General features: G+C 37.4%; 1 protein-coding gene across 3 annotated transcripts; it reads right to left on the reverse strand.

Moving 5' to 3' along the window:
- Nucleotides 1–915: 915 nt before the first annotated feature.
- pxk (PX domain containing serine/threonine kinase) lies at nucleotides 916–26,824 on the reverse strand. 3 transcript variants are annotated; one of them, XM_026932654.3, is made up of 19 exons: nucleotides 26,575–26,824; nucleotides 23,871–23,921; nucleotides 22,039–22,086; nucleotides 21,628–21,814; nucleotides 20,273–20,350; nucleotides 16,803–16,876; nucleotides 16,429–16,503; nucleotides 13,825–13,929; nucleotides 13,572–13,673; nucleotides 12,214–12,375; nucleotides 10,986–11,103; nucleotides 10,789–10,867; nucleotides 10,656–10,704; nucleotides 8,983–9,060; nucleotides 8,774–8,860; nucleotides 8,604–8,667; nucleotides 6,009–6,068; nucleotides 5,280–5,307; nucleotides 2,227–2,365 (listed from the first exon to the last, which is right to left on the reverse strand). In XM_026932654.3, the coding sequence occupies exons 1-18, from the start codon at nucleotides 26,674–26,676 to the stop codon at nucleotides 5,291–5,293; spliced, it is 1,536 nt and encodes a 511-aa protein (XP_026788455.3). In that variant the 5' UTR covers nucleotides 26,677–26,824; the 3' UTR covers nucleotides 2,227–2,365; nucleotides 5,280–5,290. The 3 variants fall into 3 exon arrangements, with proteins under 3 accessions (XP_026788452.3, XP_026788455.3, XP_026788454.3); XM_026932653.3 differs by having other exon boundaries at nucleotides 5,280–5,310; XM_026932651.3 differs by lacking the exon at nucleotides 5,280–5,307 and having other exon boundaries at nucleotides 916–2,365.
- Nucleotides 26,825–27,988: the final 1,164 nt, after the last annotated feature.

Consider the following 27,988-nt stretch of genomic DNA (forward strand, 5'->3'; position numbering starts at 1 on the left):
CATATTTTTAAATAAACAGTGGCGCTACTAAGTAGCAGTTTCAACTTCAAACTTTTGCTGGGGTCTAGGGGAGGGCATGATATCAAATTGCACTAAGGAATACAAAATCTTTTGTTTATAGATTACAGTAAATCATACTGTGTCCCAAATCACATTGGCAAGTCTTAAGAACTGTGTGTACTTTGAGGCAGATATTTATGGAAAACATTTGGGGTTAGACATATTTCCACTACTTGTTAGCTATATTTGTTATGCACTGGAGCTACAAGGTGAAAGAAGCAATAAAATAATCCTATAACAATAAACTCATCCTTATTGGACTGGTTACAAATCCTTTACCTGACCAATAAAGCTGGACGTTTGTCCCTAACTGAATGCACTGGTTCAGCATTAGCAATCTGATCAAATGGAATATCCACTATTTTTGTACAGGCTTGATTGTAAAACTGTGTAACAATTCACACTGCTGTTAGGAGAATGAGATACAGCTCCTAAATCTGGCATTGGGAATTATAGCAATCGTCTTGTATAGGCACAATGGTTAAAATGTGGCACAAACCCCAACATGCTTCTTCTTTTTAAAAAAAAAAAAAAAAAAAAAAGGATAACTTTGTATTGACGAGCGGACCCAAACCGTGCCAGCAAAATGCCTCCACAACACAATGTTTTTCCTTTAATTTGTCTTTTTAGAAGTCAAAACTCATAATTATTATTGTAGCCTGACATGATGTAAACGCACTTAGAGAGTGGTTTTTTTTTTTTTTTTAACACAACCCCCCCCCCCCCCCCCCCCCCCCCCCAAAAAAAAATAAAATCATGTCAGGCTACAATAATAATTATGAGTTTTGACTTCTACAAAGACAAATTAAAGGAAAAACATTGTGTTGTGGAGGCATTTTGCTGGCACGGTTTGGGTCCACTCGTCAATACAAAGTTATCCTTTTTTTTTTTTTTTTTTTTTTTAAATATTTTTATCCCATTTTCTCCCAGGTTCATCATTTGCCACCCATTAGCTAGCTCTCAACTATCACACAACAGCGACCACCTGGGGAGGGTGAAGTCAAACACGTGCTTCCTCCGAGACGTGATGCCAGCTACCGCATCTTTATGAACTACCACTGATGCTGTGTGCATCAGAGTGCATTTGGGGAAAGTGTTTTCTACCCTCTTCTGCATACATGAGCTCACAGATGCTTAAGATTGGCTAGTGTCACTCTGATTGATAGGGGGGATAGAGTATGCCATCCCTCCCACCCAGAGAGCATGGCCAATTTTGCTCCCTTGGTTCCCAGCCACAGATGGCTGTGGCATCATCAGGATTTGAACTCACTACGCTTTTCTGAATGCTTTTGTGTTACGCCACTCGTGAACCTAATATAAAGTTATTCTGACTGAGCACATTTACCCTATGGTGAAACATTTTTATCCTGATGGTAGTGCTCTCTTCCAAAGGCACAAAGGCTCACTGAATTATCTACTTAAGAGTAGAGTCTTGTTTAGCATTTTTGTTTGCAGAACATAGCTTCCATTTTTAAAACCAACCACTGAACGACATTAAAAATTGGTTTAGTCAACATGCTAGCTATCGTAGATGTCAAAATAGCGATTCTGGACACTATTGCACTGCCGAGTTCTGAATCATCTCATAATTACTGCAGTTCCGGCGTGATTTGAACGTACTATAACATTATGCAACGGATTAAAAAGATAAAACCTACACAACGTTTTAAGTAAAACCCAAAAGTGAAAGTCAAAGCATTAAAAAAGGTCTTTCTGTTTGAAACATAACCCAAATTCTTGTAAGCTGCTTGAAAACACCACATGATGAATGTGCTGCAGCTGAAGGCTGATTTTATGGGGGTTAGGAACATTGCTGTAGGGTGTGTGTGATTATTTACCACAAATATGCAAGTCCAATTCATAAACCTGACAGCTGAAATGCAGTTTCCAAGGTCATATCCTGTATAGCAGCACAGATACCCCACACTTTAGCCTCACCATTGCTGATCTGCAGCCGATTTGGGAGTGAAATATTAAAAATAGTTTCCCCCAGCAGTCCAGTTTTAAAACATCTCTGCACTCCTGAAGATCAGATCCTGGAAGCCTCGGATAAGAGGGCCAAGGACAAATTGCACACGATAAGAACTAAGGACCATAAAAAGTGTTGCTCAGATGTGCGGATTGCTGCGATCATTGGTCTCCGATTTTTTCAGTCGGTCTTTGCTGAAGGTCTGAATGGAGCTCAGGAGGGCGCTTCGGCCCTTGCCATTAACGGAAGGAGGATGGAGGGACGGAGGGTTAGACTCAATCCCTAAAGAAGGTTGAGGAGGTGGTGGAGGTGGTGGAAGGGTCACTGGCTGAACACCTGCGATGAACAAATAACAAATGTTAGTGAGACCAGGGATGCACAAATAACCCACATAACCCTGCGTTCACATCAGAAGGCAACAAGCTGTTCATTCTGGCCCAAGTTTGCCTCTTGTAGGTGTCATGACCACTACTGTAGTTGCATGTGGGCATGATTGATCCAGCTAGCGTTTAAATAAGGAATTATAGTACCCAAAATTTATAACTGCCACCACTTTTATAGTACCCAAAATTTATAACTGCCACCACTACTTTAATTTAAAATATATTATAGGATGGTTAGTTTTGTTGAATTAACCTCCTAAACTACCAAGATCCAGACTTACATTGCTCTTTGTTCTAACTACAGACATTTCCTTACCTTTCCTATAAGTTTCATTGTAGTTACTGAAGAACACAAAGTAATAAAGGCGTAATAAGCTGTAAAGCTAAAGTGCATATGATCTTTTGTTAAAAATGAAAAAGAAAAAATGAATTATTGTGTGGGATCAAACAATATTTTAAAATTTGATGCTCCTGAGCTGCTTTAACTTCCCCTGACAGTCCTGTAAATCACAGTTAGTGTTGCATCAGGGGTGTTGGCAGTAATTTTGTACACATACCTCATGCACCAGCTCAAATACATCAAACGTAATCACACTCCAACATTAGGCACAAAAGAACTTAAATTCCACTGTGACAGGCAGCCAATTGGGAGCAAGAGAGTGAGAGACCATAATATAATAATGTAATAAGCCATGAGTTTGAACATCCTGCTTTATTTGTGCTTTCTATTGCCAAAATCTGCTGAAAGTGAGGCCAATAGGAACCAGACACAAGTTAAAAGAGTTTAAACTGGAGGAAATACGGAAACAACCCATGGCAAATCAAGGCAATCATTTGGATTTGTTCTTTCGTGACTCTGCAAATTTGAAAATCACTGAGAGGTGTACGGCAAGAGAACGGAGACTGCATCAGCATGGCTTTCTGAGCATAGCTTGCTGGGAAGCAGACATTTAGCACAGCAGCCCGTCATACACTGAAAAGTGGTAGTAATTAAACAACATCCTGTATTTTTCCTCACAGAGTGGCTTTGTTGGTGGTTCAAAAGACTTTATGCAATAAGATTGACATATTATTCATTACATAATACAGCATCAACTAGTGTATCACGTAGGTTATACAGTGTAGCTAGCTTGCTTGTTTAGGTGTTAATTGCTATGGACGTACAGTGGGTTCAGAAAGTATATAGACCCCTTTAGTTTTTTGCTATTTATTGAATTATAGATTTAATTTAAAATAGATCTCATTTAGCTAAGTATTCAGACCCTTGGCTAAGGCACTCCAAATTGAGGTCAGGTGCATACTGTCTGCTTTGATTATCTTAAGATGTAGAACTTGACTGGAGTCCACCTGTGGCAAATTCTACTGATTGGACATGATTTAGAGAGACACACACACACCTGTGTGTAAATGGTCCCACAATTCACAGTGCATGTCAGACCAAAGCTAATGGGCTCACTAGCTAATAGCATAGCCACTATGCTAATGCAGAGAAAAGCCAGGTAGCCACTGCTAGGGAATCACATATTTTTATTATACAGATATACAGATGTGTGACTTTGCTAACTGTTCTCAACTTTTGATTATAATGAAAGGTCAGATTACTTAATCATTATACTTTTTATATGCATGGATTTTTTTATACGCACTGAGAAAAGGAAAAGGACAAGAGGGGGTATTAACATCTTTTGCTATAACTGCCAACCATTTTCAAGAAGTTCAGCATCATTTTTTGGGGGATATGGTTGAACACCTTTAGCTTTTGCCTGCCTATTTCTGCTGCTAGCAATCAAGACTGATTGATCATGGTAGTGACCCCCATTTTTAGAATGCATGCTGAGCTCAGACAAAATGCAACAAATTGCAGCAAGGATACAAAATTACAAAAATGCACAGCCTGAGAAAAGCAATACTGCACTAGTGAATACAACATAACATAACAAATAACATACTGAATGCTAGTTTTATGCTTGTACCCACATTCTGTCTGGTTGTCTGAAATATCTTAAAAATATCAATCTGTCCATTTTCCAGAATCACAGTGAAGGCTGTTTGCTTTGCCGCTCACTAGTGTGAACGCAGGGCACATTTGTTGCAACAAATAAAATTTGCTTAAGGATTAAACACAGCTGCATGCCACATCTAAAGCTAAGCAGATTGATGCATTTACCATGTGGGCTAACATTCATGCAGCAGCAGTGAAACATTCATAACGATATGCCCACTGCCATGGGACTTTTCTTTTGCAGGAAGTGAGCAAAGCACTACTGAGTGCCAAATGTGGGTACAAAGTACCCGGCATGCAACCTGTAATAGTGCTCTCTGTCCAGATTTACAAACTTGATCCATCAAACTTATGACTAAAATATTGAAAGCTATTAGATATTAGATATTAGCTGATGCCCCGATTAATATTTCTTTTATTCTACATCAAACCACACCAGCAAAATACGTAAAATATTTAAAAATGCCCAAAGTCACCACAATTAATGATGTTTCCTCACAAAAAAAATAAAAATAAAAAATCCACCGCACTGAAACATGCTGTATAGTCAGATCTTACTAATACCAAAATATTTTAAATATCCCACCATCTGTTCTAAAGAATATTTAAAAAGTCAAGGACAGCTGAGCAGGCCATTGCAGATTGTGATGTCTTAAAGTTGCATTAACCCTTCTCAGTAGGTCTGATTTGTAATCACAGTATAACATTTCACTGAGTAAAATAAACACCACGTCAGGTGATGGATAGCAACATTTACTATAAGTATCACGTATGCCATATGCCATTATTTTCTTCCTTATTTGCTACTGAGGAAGGACACACTGCAACTTTATAACAGAAATAATTTAGTATTGGATTACTTTACCCCAAACATGTTCAATATGGTGCATGCTCTACTTTGAAGACAGCACAGGAGGGAAAAAAGAGGCAGATACATGTTACTCTTCATTTTCATACAAGAAGTATTAAAATACACAACGTATTTGATGTGTATTGTGTGTATAAAAAGAGTCTAGATTAGTTTTACTAAGACTGGGTTTGAGAATGAGAATGAGAAGTTCTGAACGAATATAATTTCAGTAAACCTGAAGAGATCTAATTTGGAAGAAACCTACTCTTTTTCTAATTGCCATATTTTCCGGACTACAAAAGGTTTTTTTGCCCTCTAGTGGCTGCTGCAACTTATACAAGTTAGCTGCTTGTAGATATTTTTAGTATGCCAATTTGTTAGGGTTTTACGGTAAGCAGGGCTCCAGCAAATACGTTAGTTTGCAGCTCCAGGTGCAAAAGAAAGATTTACCGTAACACTAATATAAATAAACATTATGTTATATAGATTCCCTCTGTTGCAATGTAGAGATTCCCTCTATTAACTTTTCAGCTCAGGAAACAAAACAGCTCTGAACTATGGCACTAAACACCAACCTGGGTTAACTAACCTGGGATCTCTAAAGTGACTCTTTACAGGTGTCTCTGGAGAGACTGTCCGGAAAATATAGTACCTAATGGCTTTCAGATAATTTCACTTACTAACAACCAGTGAGTATGAAGAGTGTATGTTCAGAAATATAAGAATTTATAAAACTGTGACTACCTGGTGCAGGTGGAGGAGTAGGAGAAGAAGGACAAGTAGGTGGGGAACTTGCTCCTGAACCTGGAAAATGGACACACAGGTAACAAATTTCAACACTTGATCTGACTGACACTTCCATTCAGAAACCATGTTTTTACAAAAGCTAAGCTGTACAAGCTGTTTGTAACTGATTTGCAACCAATTTGGTTGGTAGATCATATGATCATATGATATCAGATTTGGTTGGTTCAGCATATTCCCTATTCGGATGGGATTAGTTTTACAAGAGGAAGTGGGGATAATAATGCAATTATCACCAGTATATCCCTGGGAATTGCTGTCTGAATCATGTTTCTGTGTCTGGAAAGGTTATGCCATCTTTTATCTACTATAGAAATAAACCCTACTTTTAGAAATAACCCCAGGTAATAGATATCATGTCCAAATTGACACATTGTTCTTTGAGCTTTGTTGGAAGTATGGAGACACTCCAAGAAGCATGAAATGACTTGTCAAAGATGCAATGGTTTTTGGGGTTTTAGGTAGGTTATTGAGTTCCCAGTACAGGTATAGCCTACATACAGGTAATGTGCAGTAATATACTAATGCTCAAGCACAACCTGTACTTCCACAAGCATTACAACAAGCAGTTGTAATAAAGGTCATCCATTTTGCTTTAAAGATATGAGGTGCTACATAGTACACATGGAAACACATGCTTCCTCCACAACCTGTGAAGCTAGCCACTGCATCTTTTCAAACTGCTGTACACACCACATCACAGTGCAGCTGAACACACTCAGAGGAAAGAGCTAATGGCCCTCTTCCATATACATGCGGTTACAGATGGCTGTGACTGGTCAGCTTCATATCATCAATTCCACCCAGAGAGCAGAGTCAACTGTGCTCACTGGGAATTGAATTCGCAATCTCAAGACGATTCTCTGTTAATTTATAGAGCCATCTCTTATCCTGTGTGAATCACTCATAATTACTACAGATCCTCAAGCAATATACTGTATGCAGGAGAAAGCAGGAGAAACAGATGAAAAGCTGAGGTGAAAATATACAAACATTTCTCTCTCTCTCTCTCTCTCTCTCTATATATATATATATATATATATATATATATATATATATATATATATATATATATATATATATATATATATATATATATATACATACACGTGTGTGTGTGTGTGTGTGCGCGCGCGCGTGTGTGTGTATATGTATATATACACACATACACTGCCTGGCCAAAAAAAAAAGTCGCACAATCTAATATTTTGTTGCACTGCATTTAGCTTTGATTACGGCACACATTCGTCCTGGCATTGTTTCAACAACCTTATGCAACTTCACAACATTTATTTCCATCCAGAGTTGCATTCATTTTTGGCTGAGATCCTGCATTGAGGACAGGAGAGTCTAACCACTCCGTAAAGTCTTCTCCAGCACATCCCAAAGACTTTCAATGGGGTTAAGGTCAGGACTCTGTGGTGGCCAATTTATGTGTGAAAATGATTCCTCATGCTCCCTGAACGACTCTTTCACAAGTTAAGCCTGATGAATCTTAGCATCTTCATCCTGGAATATGCCTGTGCCGTCAGGGAAGAAAAAGTCCATTGATGGGATAACCTGGTCATTCAGTACATTCAGGTGCTCAGCTGACTTCATTTTACTGCCACATAATGAGGCTGAGCCTAGACCTGACCAGCTGATGCAACCCCAGATCATAACACTGCCTCCAGTGGCTTGGACAGTAGGCACTATGCATGACGGGTGCATCACTTCATGCATTTCCCTTCTTACCCTGACACGCCCATTGCTTTGGAATAGGGTAAATCTGATTTTATCAAACCACATGACCTTTTTCCATTGCTCCACAGTCCAGTCTTTATGCTCAAATTTGAAGTCATTTTTTCCGATTAGCCTCACTAACAAATGGCTTTCTTGTGGCCACACAGCTGTTTAGTCCCAATCCTGTAAGTTCTCATCACATTGTGCGTGTGGAAATGCTCTTACTTTCACTGTTAAACATAGCCATAAGTTCTCCTGTTGATTTTTTTTACGATGTGACATCGCCAAGCGTTTTAAAGATATTCGATCACGATCATTCAAGATTTTTTTCTGACTACATTTCTGCTGTAAAGTTGACGGTTCACCACTATCCTTCCAGGCTTTAATAATGCACTGGACATTTCATAACCCAGTTGCAGTGATTTCAGCCATCTCCTTAGTTGTTTTCTTTGTTTGATACAGGCCAACAATTTTCCCCTTCAGTAACATCTTTTCCACGACCATAGGATACGTAATCTGCCATGGTTGTTCAAGAAATGAGAAGCTACACACTGCATCAGTTAAGGTTAAAAGCACTGTTGCCAGCTGAAACATATTAATCACTGCAGTAATGATCCAATCATAGGCTCTTAAGTATTTGCTTATTTAAACCCAAACAACGACCTTTTTTTTGGCCAGGCAGTGTATATACACACCATTTGAAACACTGGTGAAAGCATTAAATAAAAAAAAAAAATCCATAAAAAAAGCCATAATTATTAAATGAAGCAATTAACTAAATAAAAGGCTCACCAGAGTTTTAAATTGACTTACCAGAGTTGTTGTTGTATTTGACAGAAATGTCCTCCTCATTTTCATAAGCAGAATGTCTGGATTTCTGAGGGCAGCATAAAGCAATTTATTTGTAGTATATATAAATTTCCATTCATCATCCATATTTTTTAAATGAACGCTTTCTGGTAGCTGTTTGAATGTGTGCATACCTTTCTGGCAAGGATCTTCCTCTTTCTTTTCTCCTCCTCAGAGCCGTGGTGGGACTGTGCCCGGGTCAGCCTTCTGTGCTGCTGAACCTGCACAGAGGAAACCACCAGTGCCAGTACTCTGGTTAGCACTAATAAGACCCAGCAAATCAATTATATGTAATTATGTGTTCTGCACATCATGCAAAATTAAAATTTCATAATACACTAACCGCTCTCTGTTCCTCTTGGAGACGTTTTTCCAAACACTCTTTGGACAATTTCAAGGCCTCTTTCAATTTGGAAGTGATCTATATTTTAGGGATGAAAAACAATATATGATTATAATGTACAGTTTAATAAATTTGTTGTCAAATTATAATTTAGACAGTCAGTGTGGCTTCGATAAATCTGGGAAATATGATTTAGCTTTTATGTAGAACCAGGGTGTTCCAATCTTGAGGTTCTGAAAGAATTAACTTCTAAGCACCATGTCTTAGTATGTCTTATTTTGGCTGTAATGTTACTGTACTTAAATGGGAATCATATGATAAGGGTTATCCCAAATTTACCTTTAAACTCTAGAATGAAATCAGCAACTTCATTGTGAACAGACTTCCAGCATCAATATTTCTGCTTTAGCTGTGTTTTGGAGAACATCTGGATTTCTGTCAACCAAGCTAGAGATTTCTATCTAACCAAGTTTTTATGTCTTTTCTCTCATTATGCTTAGCTCTGTTCTCCTGAAACTGACCGATTCATATTACAGTAATATGTAGTAATGTCTGGAGTGCCAGTGTACAGCTAACTGCCTCTTCACTTGCCTCGCATAAAACTGGAGTTATGCTGCAGCCTTAATCAGAATCACCTGATTCTCACACTCAGACACTGGATTAGGGTTTCTGATCAAATAACTGTGTTTAAACAACTATAACCTGGTTAATGTAAGGCACTGTTTTCAACAAAGACCATGAATAAGACATAAGAGTACACCACTACACACCATGGCAAACTGATACAATTATAATATATTGCAAATCCTTAATATGCTCACATACATTTACTTGGACATTATTTAGATAGAAATGATTTGTATGGTGAATCAAATGAATTGCTGTACTGTAAATACAGGAAAATTCTGAATAGCATCATATTCAGGTTGTCAGTAATTGTATACCTACAAAGTGCATCTATATATATATAAGGTTTACCTGACACAACGAGAGTAGCTACAAGGCAGGTAAACCTATTAAATGTGTGTATATGTAAGGAATAAAACACAACAGGGAGTGCTGTTATTGGAAAATAATCAACGACAGGGGGTGTGTCCCGAAGTGTTTTATTCCTCTAATACCACAGTGATCTGCCAATGATTTCAATTTTTCATTTATTAATAAAGATGTTGTACTTTTTAACCATTTATAGTCACAATTAACATTCACAGGACAAGTTAGTTCCTGTTATCGCTTGTGTTACAGCAACTATAAACAGTTGTCCTCTCACCAGCCTCTTTTTTTCTCTCTTGAAGTTAATAAGACTTTTTAATAAGAATTTCAGCTTGTCATGTTACCAAAAAATGTGCAAAGTTCTCTGTCCTAAAGACTCTCCTATGCTAAAAGTGCTGACACTGGAGACTCCTTCCACAAATGTGACAACAGCACATTAACAGCATTTTTTTAAAATCTGTTTATTAATAGCCTTAGTTCATGAGAACAAAGTGTTACTATAGAAATGAAAATGTGTTCGAACAAGCTAAATAATAAAAACCTGTGATTTTCTTTGCAGCTGCTGTGATAGAAAATTAACACTTTCTGACTAATCAGATTAGAGAATTGAACAGCGATGTGGTCTAAGTAACATTCAAATATATACTCTTTACAGTGTGCATGTTAAAAAGTACAATTACCTTAAACTGAGCTTTCTCTGTGTTGAAAAGGAGCACATCACTGAATAGTCTGTGAGGGCAGAAAAGCACACATTTGTCATTTTTTTTCAATGACAATTAAACAACAGTGGCAGAACAATGGACTGCTACTCACGGTGTCTGTAAGAGTTGAGGAACTGTGGGCATCCCTGTTTTACATGCCTCAGTGGACAGGATGGACTGCAGGACCGAGACTGAGAGAAATACAGACAGGTCATCACCACACTTACAGTACACGTGTTTAGTTATTTGACTTAAACTAAAAAAATTATTTAAAAAATATGTGAGTGAACAGATTTTTTCCTTACTGACCGACTGAAGTGTAGGGCACAGAAGGATACTGATCCACAGGAACAGCATCGGGAGGCCTGCCATACGTCATTTCATACAACAAGTGACCAAACGAGTAGACGTCAATGCTCTCTGTGGTCTGCATAATAAACACATAAATATAATATACTTATTTATAATAGAAATATTTTTCTATAATATAGAAAAAGGGGGTTGTATAGTACATTGCATTAAAATACTTCAAATCTCTACATATATTACTGAAGTACAGTAATAAATGTGTTTTTCCACTGGGTAGTGCTGATGTAAGTGTGATCTCATTACTTTATCTTCGTAAACTTTATCTCGTGACTACAGAATAAAACAACAGACAGCTGTGCCACTTGGGAAGCCAACAAGCAAATCATTTATGAAGTGGAAGCCTTTTCACCAAGATGAGAAGAGCTAATAGCCAGAAATTCGGTCCCAAATATGGTGACCACAACTGAAAATCATGTGACTGATGGGCTGTATTTGTTAAAAAAGTATTCGCACTGTTTAAGGCGATCATATATATAACTTGACAACTAACTGACCCTGACGCTAAGTGCTGACATCACCGGTTCCTTGTTTCCAAACCATAATATTTTGATGACAGAACAGAACTGGTTCTTCTTATCATGGAAAAGAAATTAATGATTTCAGACAAGGCACTTGCTCGAGTATTACAGTAGTGGGAAAGCTCTATGTAGTTACTCACTGTAAATATTATGTATTAGAGGCTGATTACCTTCTCATCACTATAATTCCATAACCATTTATCATAACATTTTACAATACTGTAGAAAATACTATATTGCCATAAAATTATTTCCCAGCCAGTATGACAGTTTTTTTTTTAAAATAGAAAGTTTATACCTAATGCTCCTTCAAATGTGTCTAAAATAAGGAGGCCTATAAAACAGCTGTCCTTTTCCTCCTTTCTAAATTGGCCAGAGTTTATTCTAAGAGCACACATCCTGTCAAAGAAAGCTTCCTACCTAAGCAGCGTAGCCCCAAATGAAACACAGGAGTAGTGATATGAAATGAAGTGTCCATTATAGCAATATTTTACATGCTAAATATCACAGTACACTGTATAAAGATTATCAGGACATACTAACGTGAGTGTGTATTATATTTTACCCAAAACATTGAGAAATACACTAAAATACAAAATTTTCTTTTGATCATCAATGTTATCTTTGTGTAACTGCAATCAAGTTCTTACGTTAATTTTCCTGAACTGGGTCACATAAGGCCGGTAGTAAGAGGGAAGTCCCAGGATGGAGTTTTCTATGTCCAGCAGTTTGCATGTGTTGTCCTCAATTAGAACATTTGAGGCGTGGAGATGCCCGTATGGAAAACCCTTATCATGGAGGAATTTCAGGGCCTAAATCAAGATAAAGAAGGGAGATAATCAAACATGAGGGAAAAAAATACCAACAAAGAGTTACATTTAACTACAGGAACGACAGAAATTAACTGTGTAGACAGCATTATTCTCACTCAGTCCATTACAAATGACCATTCATTGTTATTAGTTTATGTCCCATTATCTCAAAATCATGATGTAATTTACTTGTGATCTAACAAAAGTTGTTTTATTAAGATACTGAAGTAAATGATTTTCCATACTTACAAAATACCAACTACTGTTTTTTTTTTATTATTTATTTATTTATTTATTTATTTTTTATCTTATCAGGATCTAACTTGCTGTGTTTTGGAAAAAAGATGGTGTCAAAATATACCCACAACACATTTGGTTGGACACTACAAACAACATTTTTTTTCCCGTTCGGCCTGTGGTATACTCTCAAGCAGTCTTTGAGAGTATACCACAGGCCGAATGGGAAAAAAAACTACCAGTTTCATCTTTTTAAAAGGGTTCCACTTGTAGGATTTTCCTGTATTTTCCTGTACAAAATCTAAGGGTTTTCCCAGAGGGACAAACCAAATAAGCCCTTAGTTTTAACACCACATCTGGTATACAACTTGATAGGTAGAAATTCTCCCTGCATCATCCAGGTGTAAAGGACAAGTAGGCTTAAACAAACCCAATGGCTGAGGATGGGAGAATGACACAAAATCACATCTAATGCATCTTTGCCAGTTATTTAGAAGATTTCACTGCACAACTAATAAGCAGGAAAGGTGGGTTAACAGCTATTAAGCTTTTTTTGTTCTGCTAATTTTGCTCAGTGTGGCTGTCTTATTTGCCAGAATGAAATGAACTGGAAAGATTTTTAATTCGTCAAAGATAATGGTGGCAACTGTTTGCAGAAACTAGCTAGCTTGGTATTAAGTAAGCTAGCTAGCATTACAATTAAGAAGTATGAAGGAAATGGTTAATAAATTGTTATTTGGACCAAATGAGCTCCAACAGGACTCACTGGCACAACCAATCTGCGGAATGAGAGACAAGTGAATCTTGGACATGCCCAAAAGATTTGCTGAGACTGACCCACATGCATGATAAGACTGTTTATACTTTAAATAAATAGATAAGTAGTAGTAGTAGACTGTAAATAAACAGTAAAGTTACCCTTGATTAAATCATGAGGCAAAAATGTAATCAAGCCAAACCTCCAAAATCTGCCTCCCGTACGTCCTGATCTGCTGGAGCTCCAGACCCTGGATCTTTTTAGGGTTGCAATACTTCTTCAGGAATGCTTCTTTTGGCTTTACCTAAAATATCAGCACGCAAGAAATTAAAGTATTAATTAAAGCTTAAAAACAAAGCTTAACTTGGTAGACATAGGTATAACAAAACCTTCTGAAGGTTGTAAACAATTTGGTAGCAATAAAGAAATGTAATATACATTATAATGACACATACCTTGCAAATATGATCCCTAAGTGTGCCTTTTTCATTAAAAATTCTGATTACTACTGCTGAGGACTCAATAGTAGAAGCATAGGTGACTGGACAGATATATGGGTGCTAAAAGTCAAACAGACAGCAAAAGCACAAGTTACACATAGCAGAGGTTCAACATTTTTATGTTCTTCATTATTACATAAAAGAGAGTGAACCATATGGCTGTGTATTATATCTCTCTTTCTAAGAAGAATCATTGTCAATATTGAATCATAAACAGCCAATGATTCAATTTGATACATCACAGGCACAGAGGCCATGCCTCCTCCACTGAAACTGACAAGAGGCTACACCTCCTTCATTGAGATTAGCAAAGGCTACACCTCTTTCACTGAGACTGACAGACACCACACCTTCCTCACTGAGACTGACAGACACCACACCTTCCTCACTGAGACTGACAGAGGCCACATCCCTTCCCTGAGACAGCAGATACAGGTACAGAGGCCACACCTTCCTCACTGAGACTGACAGAGGCCATGCCTCCTTCAATGCTACTAACAGCCATAGCCAGAGGCCACATCTCCTTCATTGAGAATGACAGATACAAAGACCATGCCTTCTTCACTGAGACTGACAGCCACAGAGGGCACGCCTCTTTCACTGAGTCTGACAGGTGAAGAGGCCACATTGAGACTGACAGACACTGAGGCCACACCTCCTTTACTGAGACTTCCAGGTACAGAGGTCACACCTCCTTCACTGAGACTGACAAAGAGGACTGTTACAAACCTGACCATTATGATTTGAAAGGACAGGATGTAGGCCTGCACTGAAAGAGAAGTTTCCTATAATCCTTTTCTTTGTCAGCAGAACAAAGGCATTTTACATTCGCCTGATCAAACACAGTCATGAGGTTTTCCACTCCCTCATTCTTTCACATGATCAGATGGACCGAAAGACTGTATAGAGGAAGGACTGAATTGTCATAATAATAAGTACTCATCCAGAAAATTCTTTAGGAGTCAGAAAAATATAGGCGAGCTCTAACTATCGGGTTTGTAAAGCTGGGATTTTTAATAAATCAGCTTAGTTTCAGAGAATTAAAACATTCAGTAGTGCAAAATGGTGAATGGTCTAAATTATGCTATGGATGGCATCACAAAACATTAAACTCTCAGGAAATGTACTTATTAAAGAATAAAACATAACTGGGTGATGTGATGCACAGAGCAGGGCCATTACCACCCTGAAATGAATTATTTTCCAGTAACAGGACACCCTGCAGTGTTATATTCCTCTTATACCACAGCAATATGTCAACTATGCCAACTACTTTTTTGTTTATTAATGAATGACGTCATACGTTTTATCAAATTATAGTTACATTTAATGTTGTGGAACATGGAAGAGTCAAGTTAGTTCCTGTTATCACTTACACTATAGCAGTTGTTCCCTCCCCAGGCTCAATTTTATTCAAAACAGTTTGTCATGTAATTAAGAAAATAAAAAGTGCAAATTACTCCCATGGTGACACTGGAGACTCCTTTGTAAGTCTTAGATAATGTGGAGCATCTGCTATACTGCTATAAGTCTCTGTGAATGAGTTATTACTATAGAACGATAATGTATTAGAACATACACATTAAAAATAAACCTGTGATTTGAATTACACTGAGCACTGCATTCACAGTCAGAGCTGCTGTTATAGAAAATTAATGAATACCTTATAACCAATAAGATTTGAGAATTCAACAGCACTGTGGTATAATGGTTGCCTATATGATCCAAAATGTACTCAATCAGCTTCATCCAGCACATTTTGAATTAAAAACAACAACAACAACAACAACAGAAGATATACAATTCACTGCTTAAAAACCAGCTGAATTCACTGATTAGACCAATTTGAGAGTTTTCAAGGCATTGCCTAATATTCTAGTAAGTATTCCTGATCAACATCCCTCCCATCCTGATACAGCGTTCAAGCAGAACTAAACACATTAGCACAATAACAGAGAAGTACGATCAGTCAACCCTCACTAGGTTTTATTCTCTAGGTTGCCCAGACTCAGAGAGATCACACAAATGTGGATAGTTTTGATAAAAGCCATGTGGGAGACAAGTGACATCAGCCCTGTGATGGGTGAAGGTGAAACGCATTACCCAAATACTAGCTCTGCCCATTTTAGTTCAAAAGTTCATAAGTTCATAAATACTTTGGGAATAATGACTTGCCGGACTATGCTGTATGAGAATAGTTTCATACATCAAATTTCTAGAACAAGTTGTGGTGATTTTTGCGTCAGCATTTCCATCCCAAAGGAACTTACAACACTGCTATTGTGAAGAGTCAGGCTTTTCTGAGTCACAAACCAGAGAATTGTGTTTGTCCACATGCTTACACAATTTTGTGCATTCTGGAAATCCACTGCACAAGAGACCCAACAGGAAGTGACACAATTGGCTTCATCTGCAGCCAGTTGAAAATATCAATCTCTAACGGTTAAATGGCCGAACACAACTGTGGGAACCCCCAGGTTCATTCATAGAGATTACCCAAAGTTTCAGTTCAGTATTAGTTGGAAACTTTAACACACATGATCCAAACTGAAGACTTACAGCCAGGGATGGGAGCAGCTTCATCATGGACTGCAGATCTTTGTCTGATAAGAATTTATCAGGACCGAAATCGACCTGAAATAAGAGACAATACATCAGAAAAATAAAGTGTAATCGGATTTTTGCTGATTTTTTTTTTTTTTTTAACTTCATGTAAAAATATCTATGAGGAAGCTGCATATGAGCCAAGTATTTAGTCAGTGTAGACAAATGAATGGTGATTTGTACAAATATTCTTAGTGGATCTGAGCAAAATCAAGGTTGCACAACGAGCAGAATTAAGCAATAATGGAGCACAGTACAGGATTACACTGAGTTGATGGAAAGTGTGTTTGTGCATGCATTTGAATGTTTGGGGTAAAAACACAACTCACCCAGCTTAAGACTTGTCGCTCCTTGGGCTGCTCTTTGTTTTTAACTAAGAAGTACCGCTTTCGTAATCTCCAACCTGTCAAAAAGTGCATCATTTTATTACTTTTAATGGTTACTCACTGTGGTCAATAATGAGAAAGCACAACAGAAAAATTATGTACAACCATATTATTAATGAGTACATCAAACAATTATGAAAATATTTTCACTCCCCTTGAATAGCATGCGAGACACAACCACCACACAAACCATAGCCCAAGCTCAGGATCAAACCAGGGACTCAGGCGCTGTTAGGTGGTGAACTATCCACTGCGCCACCATGAAGCCAGACAACATGAATATGAATATGCAAATTAAAATCACATCCAACCCAATATCCATCATTCTCCTTGTTTGACCTGTTGAGCATGATTGGCTCTGACACTGTATGAATAACTCTTCACTGTCACATGTTTAATACTAACTCAGATTTTTCAATGAGATTTTAAGCTCCCTGTTTTCTAAAAGTTTGCAGTAAGACCAATTAAATTACAGTTTTCACAATTTGACTTTTTGCACAATCAAAATAATTCCCAGCAAGATTTAATCATAAAAAAAAACATTTTATAAAGGTTAAGGTGACTGTAATATTGGCTCATTACAGTCAGACTGTAAGGTTTTGTAGGACTGCCAAGCAGGTTGGCCTAGAAGAGCCATTTTCAACATCCATAAACTGGGTGACAGTGTACACTTGAAACATGGTTCAAGAGAACTGAGAAGCCAGATTGTTGAAAATGGAAATGTACATCCAACAAACAGAGATTAATCACAATCTGGGAATATGGAGAGAAAAAACCTAAGGCGTCTCTGATGCTTCTCAAGTTCCACTCTTTTGCTGTAATACCGTGAACCAATTCTCGAATGTCAGACTACATGTAGGCTTTCCTAGTCTTCTTTTAAATAAATGAAATAATGGTTGAAATAAGCCAGTTCCAACTCAAGTCTCTAAACCTCATACTTATAATCACTTCACTGGCTTTTTATCATTTGCTCCAGGTCTCAAGTTAAATTCATCAGACAGGCTCAAACTTTTGCTTGAACAAATGTTAATTTGGGATATAAACTCAAACACACAATGTCTTGTGGAAAGCTGGGTCATTGTGGACAAAAACAAAACTTCTTTGATATGATATGGGGTCAATAATCCAATGAATAGAGGAGGATTTAAAGCATGTAAAGCAGCCAATGATTCAGTATTATTCATTAAAAGAGGTAAACAAATCAAACTCAACACCAGCGGCATTGTGTCTAGTCAAGTGCTTCTTGTTATTAATTTGTGTGACAGAAATATCCTTAAAATATACTTTAAACATGAAGGAAACTATTGAAGAAAAGCAGACATTTCAGACATTTGACCTTGCTATGACCTTGACCCTGTTTGGGTCAATTCCAAAATCTAATCAGTTCATCTGCTGGTTACAGTGATAATTCCATGAAAATCCTACACGCATTCAACAACTCATTCTTAAAATATTGCTCTTACGAAAACCTGAACATACACATAGATGGACAGATGCAAGGACTGATGCAAGGACGGACAAACGAACAGACCAATGGCAAAAATTGTAGCTAGCCAATAATGGGCTTTAAGTTCCTGAAGATGAATGTGTAAGAAACATCTCTGTTTGACAAACAGGAAGGAAGCAATTGAAGAAAAGGAAACGGCCATTTCAAACATTTGGCCTTGCTGTGACCTTGATCTTATTTGGATCAATTCCAAAATCTAATCAGTTCATCTGCTGGTTACAGTGATAATTCCTTATAAATCCTACAAACATTCAACCACTCTTTCTTAAGATATCATGGCTGGACAAACGGATGGACAGACAGACAACCTGAAAACATAATGCCTCTGCCATTCAGTGGCGTGGGTATAAAAAGCGTCAGCATTGAGGAGCAGGATGTCTCATCTCCTTCACCAGGAATGACAAAGTGCATATACAGAAAGTGCATGTAGGGCACACCATGTGTGCTTTGTATGCATACAGCCATGTTTGTTGCCTAAATAGAATTAAATATTGTACTGTGGTGTGCATATTGATTATGTGGATCCTTCCAAATAAGAACTGCAGCTGTACTCGTTTATTTTGGCACTGCACATGCATTTGGCTCCAACCATAAACCCTTGCTAGCATCTGTGAGGAGCATCAAAAGCAAGCTTAGCGAGTCACCATTTAGGAACTTTCACTTTGATTAGATTAAGTGTTAGCACACACAAAAATGAGTTCATATTTGGCAAAAAACAAAGAAAGAAAGAAAGAAAGAAAGAAACAAACAAACAAACAAAAGGGTTACAAGACTGATGAGCTGAAAAAGCCTTCTGGTTAAATACATTCACATTCTGCACTGAGTTTGACTGTCTGACTGTCTGCTTGGAAAAAGAGGATCCTTCCTTTTCTTCAAACAAGCAAGCAAAGCAAGTATGAACTTAAAACTACAGTGCATAGAAAAAAAAATGGGACAAGGGTTATGGGACAACAATAATACTCTATAACATGATGTTTTCGAATGGCTGTGAGTCATCCTGACAGTCCTGTAATAGTAATTCAGCGCTGTGTCAGAGTTGTTGGGTCAGAATTGGTAGTCAATTTCACAGTGACAGACAAGAGCCAGCAGCTAATCAAGTGAGAGAAGCATGTATATTTATTGTTGCATAGTAGCTAGTATGCAAACACAATCTGGCTTGTCTGTATATTTTTGACAGGCTGGATAACAAAATACAAAGATTAGATAATAAAATACACTGAGAACACAGATGGGGTAATAAAAATACACACATCAGAAGCAACAAGAGGTGATATTTGCATTCTCTAAGATAGCTACTTAGATAGCTACTTTGCATCTATCTACGTTGGAAATGTGCAGAGCCATAATACTAATCTGCGAAATGGACAAATGCACAGCACAGACAAATATAGTAAATGTTCTTCCACAAGTATTTTACAAAAGCACTGCAAAAGCAATAGAAAAGTGCTAGGTTAAATGCCAGCTCACCCTTAATGTTCTGGTGGCCATGGCCTGAGCCTGCCAAGTACTCAACCTCTTTGAAAAGCGCTTAGAAATGTGTATGGAAATTTATGTGGTATTTAAACAAAGTTTAAAAGGCTTTAAACAAAGCAAATATTTTTACAACCACAGAAACAAAGCCAATAAAAACCATTAAAGCTGTCTTACTGGAAATACTGCTCAATTCTGCTCATAAATGCCTCCTGAATTCAAACAATAACTATGGATTTTCATCTTATATGAAAGAGTATAATGTACTGTCAGATATCTCACGCTTGTAACTCAATAACTGGGGCACTCAAAGACCTGACGCTGATGAATTCTGGCTGTGCATGCAGTTGGTTTTATCTGAGCTGGATCAGAAAATGGCTTTATATGGTTTCCTGCGGCATCAGCATTAATAGTTAGATTATCTGCTCTGGCTTACCTATGTCTTTTAAAGGCTCAACCACTTCCCATATCAGGTCTGATCTGAAGTACATGGACACTTGCTGTAAGGCGATTTCTGAAAAAAGATAAGTGAAGATAGTTAGGTTATACACCACAGTGCAGTTGAGTGCTTGAATCTGATTGGTCAGAAGGTGCATTATTTTCATAGAACTGCACGGCTCAGACAGTAATTCCAGCTGTAACATGAACAATAGGTTAATATTAATGCACTCCTTGTAATATGTTATTGTTTACATAGTAACAGCTCATACATAAGGACTTGTATGGTGGACGCGCCATGTAACTGAAGACTTATTATAAGCATAATTTTGAAAAGTGTTTTTTAATAAAGTAATTTGTTATAATCATAAATCATTCATGTGGTGGACTTATTTGTTCAGAGGAATTTATTTAATATTTATGGAAGGAATCTTGGTTGTAAGCATTTTCCGTTTTCTCTGTAAAATGACAGGCTGTGTGTTTTGAGAGAGAGAGAGAGTGAGAGAGAGAGAGACTGGTAAGGGAATGAATGTTTGTCACAGCTATAACTTGGTGAGAACAGGAACTAACTTGTCTCTCAGACATTCCACAACATGAAATCTAAAAATGTGCGACATGTCGTGTCGCTCATTAATAAATTGAACATTGTAATTCCCCCCCCCACCCCCGGTTGCATTATTTTCATATAACAGCATGGTCTGTTGTGTGTTATCCCTTACTTAGCATGTTCTGTCCTAGAATTGTAAAGGGCACTAAAACAAGGAAGCCAAACAAATTAATTCTATAAGAACATGCAAAAAGACCCTGAGGTGTAAAGATTCCATCTATTACAATCAGTTCACCAGTCTCAAAACATTGTTTATTGGGCAAAAATTGAGTGGCAGTCATGAGCGAATTGTATCAAAGTGTGATACAGCTCTTTTTATTACAGGTGTTATTCAGGTATTATTCAGAAATGTTAATAGACAAGTTATAAAGGTTAAACATTAATAGAGGCAGATATCTACAAGGATAAATGGAAATATACAACAGAGATAAATGTTAATAGAGGCACTGTGCATGTCCTCTCTCTTTCTGTCTTTTTTTTCTGTGCCTGTCAGTCTCAGTGGTTGGGGTGTGACATTTGTGGCTGTCAGTCTGAATGAAGGAGTGTGGCCTTCACCTCCTCCCCAATGCTATTTTCTTTAATTAAAATCAAACTGTTTGCACAATACCAAATTACTGCACTGCATCATAACTCTGCATACACTCAGTAGATCAGTTCATGAAAACAGTGTCATTTGATAATGAATCCTCGTTAATGAACTATTTTGCTTCACATGTGATGTGTGCCCAAATTCTGCACATACATACCTGTGTAGTTTGCAGAATAATTGTTGGTGTCAAGGAACTTTTTGACAAGTTCACAGCTGGAGAGGATGTGATGCTGTGTGAGAAAGTTCAGATACGCCTGTAGACCTTTTTGCCGCTCTGCTATGAACTCACGGTCCATGTTTCCGATTAACTTCTTAGGAGGAAGTGGCAGGTTCAGGCCTGAGATCTGAGGCAAGAAATGAGTATTTGTTGAGTAGGAGAAAAGACAGAAAAAATATGCCTACAATCACTTTTACTGGAACGTGTTTTTCCGGGACTGAATGGGAAATGTGTTTGTAGAGGGTCAGCAAAATATGCTGAAACATCATTTGGTCATGCTTTCAACACTGTGGCCGGAGTGCCAGGAATTTCAAGTTACAAAAATATAAAATATTTGGTGGTTTTACTCACCAGCAGACTATTATTAAGCATGTCGAAGTCACTGTATCTCCTGATCACCTGCAAGTATCAGAAAGCAAAAACATATTGAGTCACGGATTTCTTAGTAGTTCCCCTCTGGTCCTTGAGTACTCATGTGCTTCATACTTTGGGGATTTTCTCAGCTGTAACACATCCACACACAAGCTCAGGGAAAGAGCCTGTTAAACACAGTTTTCCCCTAACCCAAATGTAGTCAATAAACCAAGATATGTTTGATGCATGAAGTCTGTTTTGTTAGTTTTGCAGTAGAATGACAAGCCTAATGTAACAGGTAATTGAAGCCAACAGACACCAGTTTAGCAAATGCAATCTGTCTAAATAGTCATATGTTCATCAAAAAGTCAGGACACACTGTTTGGCTTAGTAATATTATAGAAATTTTAAATATCCAGATTAAATCAGAACTATATATCATCAGAATCACTTCTGAGAAACAGGTTTTTCCTCACATGAGACTGATGCAGAGTGGCATCGTTGTCCACTGTTATAAGTAACAGCATCATACAGTCTCAGAAACCACATAAGCAAATCAATTTGAGATACTGAACAATACAACATGGCTTAAGGCAGGTGAATAATGACGAAGACATGCTGTTTATACAATACTAACCTGTCAATGTTTTCTTTATGAGTTAATTACGTCTGCCTTGTAGCTCCAGTGCAAAACTGAATCAAACTACTTTAAGAAAAATTGCAGACAGTTTTTACCTCTATCACTTTAATGATAAACACTTTAGTTTAATCAGATGTGTTAGAGCAGGCAAAACAGAAACATATTAGGTTACTATGAGGGTACGCCAGGACCAGGGTTGAAAACAGATGGATTAAGGGTTTAATTAGAGCTTCTGGACAAATAAGATGATTATTAATGAATTATCCTAAACAGACTGAAGTGGTCAAACAAGGAACAAAGCCTAGTTAAGCTGCCTGATTTGGTCTGCTTTCATCATCATTCTTTATATAACTTCTGTAACTGCTGTTGGTTAAGTAAGAAATAAAACGTGACAGGGAATGCTGTTAGAGGACGTGCTAGCGTGATGGCGTCACCAACTTTCTTTAATAAAACAAACTCAGTTTATAGTTACATTTAATGTTGTGGAACATCTGTGAAAAAAGTTCCCATTATCACTTACAGTAAATAAACACCTCGTTACAGAAATATTCACCATGTAAACGATTATAGTTTGTTAAACATCAGCACATTTTTAAAAATCTGTTTACTACTAGTCTTAAATTATGTGGAGCGTCTGCCTTACAAGTCCCTGTGAGGGAGTTGTTACTATAGAAGCAATAATGTATTAGAACAAATGCATTAATATAAACCTGAAGTACAGCTGGCACTACTGTAATACTGAGATGCTGTTATAGAAAATTAAGCAACACCTTTTGACCAGTCAGATTAGAGAATTCAACAGCACTGCGGTATAAGTCATAGAAGTCATACATCCTTTTATTTTGAGTTGTGCAGTCTGGGATGAATTTGAAGTTAAACTGAAGTACAGCCAATCCTAAGATTTCCATCACATAACTAAAATCAATGGGTGCCATACTGAGTCTTCTCTTATATGCTAAACTATGCATTAACTTGCAGAATCTCCTCTCGTTTATGCTAAACTATGCAAAACGTCTCAGGTTTGATGGCAGTGTGCTTTAAGGATTTGTGTGTATCGGTCAACATCACATGCATCCATGGCATTTAACTCACATTATCAATCACCAGTGACCTCAAAGACTTAGCCTCCAGCTGCATGACTCAAACAGAAGGATGCATGATACAGATTCTTAACTCGACACTAACTTACCGTCCAGCTGTTTTCTGTAGAGACTCCCCTCTGCACACGGATGATGTATTCCTGGCGATGAAAAGAGAAGAATTAAATAAAAACCCACAGAGGCATAACAATATGTATGAAAGGTAATGACTATGCACAAGCAGCTATGTATGTCTGCAAAGGATTTACTTCCTCATAGTTATAATTGGCTAAAAACACATTTGCACAATTTCCCCTGAAATGCCCAAACATGTTTAATGTGCTTTAGTTTTGTCCCAAATTGTTAATGTTACTGCCCTCATTCTTATACATTATCATTTCTGTAGTAACAGCTCATTCACAGTGACTTGGCCGGCTTCTCCACATAGTCTAAGATTTAAAAATAAACTTATTTAAAAAAAGAGTATTGTTATTTAACGAACATAATCACTGATATAGTGAGGATTTCTGTAGGGAAACGTTTATTTAACATTTAATAGTCTCCCGTCTCAGCACTTTGTAATAGTCTGTAGGTCTTCTGCCAAACTTTGCACTTTCCAGTTATACAGTAACATGACATGCCATGTTTTTTTTTTTTTTTGTCTTATTAACTTCAAGAGAACAGAAAAAAGAGGCTGTTGTCATTCTGAGGGAATGACCGTTTATAGCTTCTATAAATCTTTGATAACAAGAACTAGCTTGTCTTGTGGACGTTACACCACATTAATCTTAACTATAAACGAATAAAAAGTATGATGTGATGTTCTGTAATTACTAAAAAAATTGTTAGCAATCACTTTGGGGCGTGCTGTTATAGGAAAATCATCAATTTTGTGGTTGTAACAGTAACTTTGCTTTGCGTTGGATTACATCCCACCCCATCGTGGCTTATTTTCCTGTAACAGCATGCCCTATGGTGTTTTACTCCTTACTTATAAACATTAATAATACTGTAATGTTATAGAGGCAGCCATCTTGGACAACCTGAAATTCTTCATAGCACAACCCAGTGTCATTGTTTGAAGGTTGAATTGTGCAAGAAATCTGGAAGTTATGCAGATGATAGCGTAGTTCCACTTTAAACTTAAATCTGTAACTGATACTTTACAAAAATAGTTGGAAATTGAGATTATGTAGGTTATCATTGTCATCTGAAGCATGTATATAGCATGTTTAAGCATGTATACGTGGAAAATACTAGGTGAGAAGACGTTCATTACTTGTTAGCAAAACTAAAGAAGCAAACTTCAAAATCTGATCTTGCCGATCACCTACATTTGGTGTAAAGGAAACATTTGATTTTTGCCAACCTAGTCCTTTAACCCCGTGTAGTAATACCAGTTTGTTTGTGATTGTGACGCATTTGGCACAGCATGACTTAGAAGAGGGAAAGGAGGATAAATTGAAGGTCAAAGTCCAGCTATAACAGGCTCTAATGTGGCATGAACGTCCTTCATCTAGAAGTTTACAAACTTTTGCTTATCCCTTTTTGGCTCTGGGTAGGTTGGGATTAATTTCTGAAGGTAGTCACACAATTTATTTGGAAGCATACACTAACAAACTACAAAACTACATCAAAGAACAAGAGGCTTTTCTCATTACTGAGTAATACAGTGATGTTTTGTTCATTAATAATTCCCTGTATTAAGAGAAGAACATTTTGCACAAGTGATATTAAACATCACACACATTCTTGTGATCTGTATGTTTACATGCTGTTTTTTTTAGTGTGTATAAGTACATTATTTACAGCAATAAAGAGTTGCAACATGTAGGATCCTCAGAAAAAAACACACAGCTTACAGAAAATGTATATATATATATATATATATATATATATATATATATATATATATATGAAAATATAAATATGTGAAATGTGCTGTTAGCTGGTTGAGTTGTTGGGAAACATCGTGGCAGTTTATCTGCATCACAGCTTCCTCAGAGTTAGCTAGTCATCAGTGTTCCAGCAGGCTAATCATGTGAATGTCATATAGCTAGGTAGCTTCCCAGCAGGCTGTGTGTTTAATAATAAGTTACACAAACACGAGCACGACTAACAAATAGCTGAAACAAGTCTTAAAATCATTTCTTTAGCCAGCAAGCCAACTTGTTGCCAACATATTAAAAGACCCAGCTTGCTAACTAACCCGGCTAAATAGCTATACTTTTTTTTCCTTTTTAGCTTGGTAGTGCTGACGTTTAACGTTACTTAAACCCTACCTAATTGGCAATGTAGCTAATTTTCGTGAAATGAAATTGTCATGGTTACCAAGCTAGCTAGCTAAACACATTAACATGCTAGGTCGCTATGGCACTCACATGATTTAGCTAGCCATCACTGACAGCTAGCGTTAGAAAAAAAACTGATATTTTCAAAAATATTCATTTTGTCGCTTCATATTCAGTTTGTACAACCGCCTTTGAACCTAAATATAAATATTACGTTATATAAAAGGTTGTGTTGTGCGCAATATAGGAACATGCACAGGGCTCTGATCCAAACCGCATACTACAGAACTAAGTAGTGTGTGTTATGGAACCACAGTTGTCTTTTTGGCGTACTATTTTGACACACTATTTAGTAGAGTAGTATGCGGGTATGGGTATCTCCTGTTTCCCTTTCACCACACCTCGTTTACAATAATAATAATAACAATAATAGTAATAATATTATTATTATAGCTGCGTGTCGTGTTGGTGACAGTTTCATTTTAGGTTGTAATTTAATAATCAGGCTGTGAATTCCTCTTACCGTGTGAGACTGGAGATTCTGACTCGCTTCGATTACCGCCGTCAGCGACACCGTATCGTCCAGCAGGAGCTTCCCGGCCGCCGGTTTCTCCATTAAAGCCATTCCGCTCTGCGCCTGGCCTTAACACAGAGCAATCACTGAAATCCCACAGCTAGGAGACGTCCTTCCGATAAAAACACGCTTCATCTGTCATTGTGGCACAGGCGAAGAGGTGGACATGTATTTTACCGCAAAGATCCGCCCCATAGCGGTAAGAGCAAGAAAAGACACACACACACACACACACACTTGTGAGGACCTTCTACTGACATAATTAGAAATGCAGAAAATTAATGCTACCCCTTAGTCTAACCTTTACTTTTGGTTCTTTTATTATTATTATTATTATTATTATAAATAAAAGCTGTTGTTTTTCTAACAAAAAGCTATTTTCCTTGTGGGGACCAGCTAAATGTCCCCACAAGGTCAAAAGTGTCAGATATTTCTATCCTTTGGTCCCCACAACATACAAACACACACACATGCACGCACACACACACACACACACACACACACACACACACTTTTGTCTTACTGTCCTTGTGAGGACCTTCTACTGACAAAATTATAAATACAAAAATTAATGCTATACCTTAATCTAACCCTTACTTTTGGTTCTTTTATTATTATTTATTTATTTATTTAAATAAAAGCTGCTGTTTTTGTAACTAAAAAAGCTGTTTTCCTCATGGGGACCAGCTAAATGTCCCCACAATGTCAAAACTGTCAGATGTTCCTATCCTTGTGGACACACACACACACACACACACACACACACACACACACACACACACACACACACACACACAATATGTGATGGTGCCTCCTATGGAAACACATAAACAGAAGCAAAGGGTTCAAAAAGGGTGTGAGTCTCCCTCTTTCAGATAAAAAGAAACACTTCCATTGTGAAACACTTCCATTCACTAAAGATCTGAAACAATTTGATTCCCAATCCTATATGATTTATTCACAGCTGTACTGCCCCCACATGCTTTGGTTCAGTTAAATTTAACATACATTGTTGTGTTCTAGATTTGATTTTTGTTTGTAATGAACAATAATTTTCAAAGTATTTCTTTACTTTGTGTGTGTTTTGTCTGAGATTTGGTACTCCAATGTCTTAATGTCCCCAAATCTCCTTTCACTTAAAAAAAAAAAAGAAAAAAAAAAGAATCTTTCTTTCACTCTCACTCACACACACACACACACACACACACACACACACACACACACACACACACACACACACAGAAACATCAACTGGGGAGTATACATCGATTTTCGACAGCAATATTGGGTTTTAACCACTTTCCTTTTCTATTCGAACTGGATCTAGGCTTGTTAATCAAAGCAGCCATATTATAGACTGCTG

The sequence above is a fragment of the Pangasianodon hypophthalmus genome, chromosome 20, assembly GCF_027358585.1.
Source record: "Pangasianodon hypophthalmus isolate fPanHyp1 chromosome 20, fPanHyp1.pri, whole genome shotgun sequence".
NCBI lineage: Eukaryota > Metazoa > Chordata > Actinopteri > Siluriformes > Pangasiidae > Pangasianodon > Pangasianodon hypophthalmus.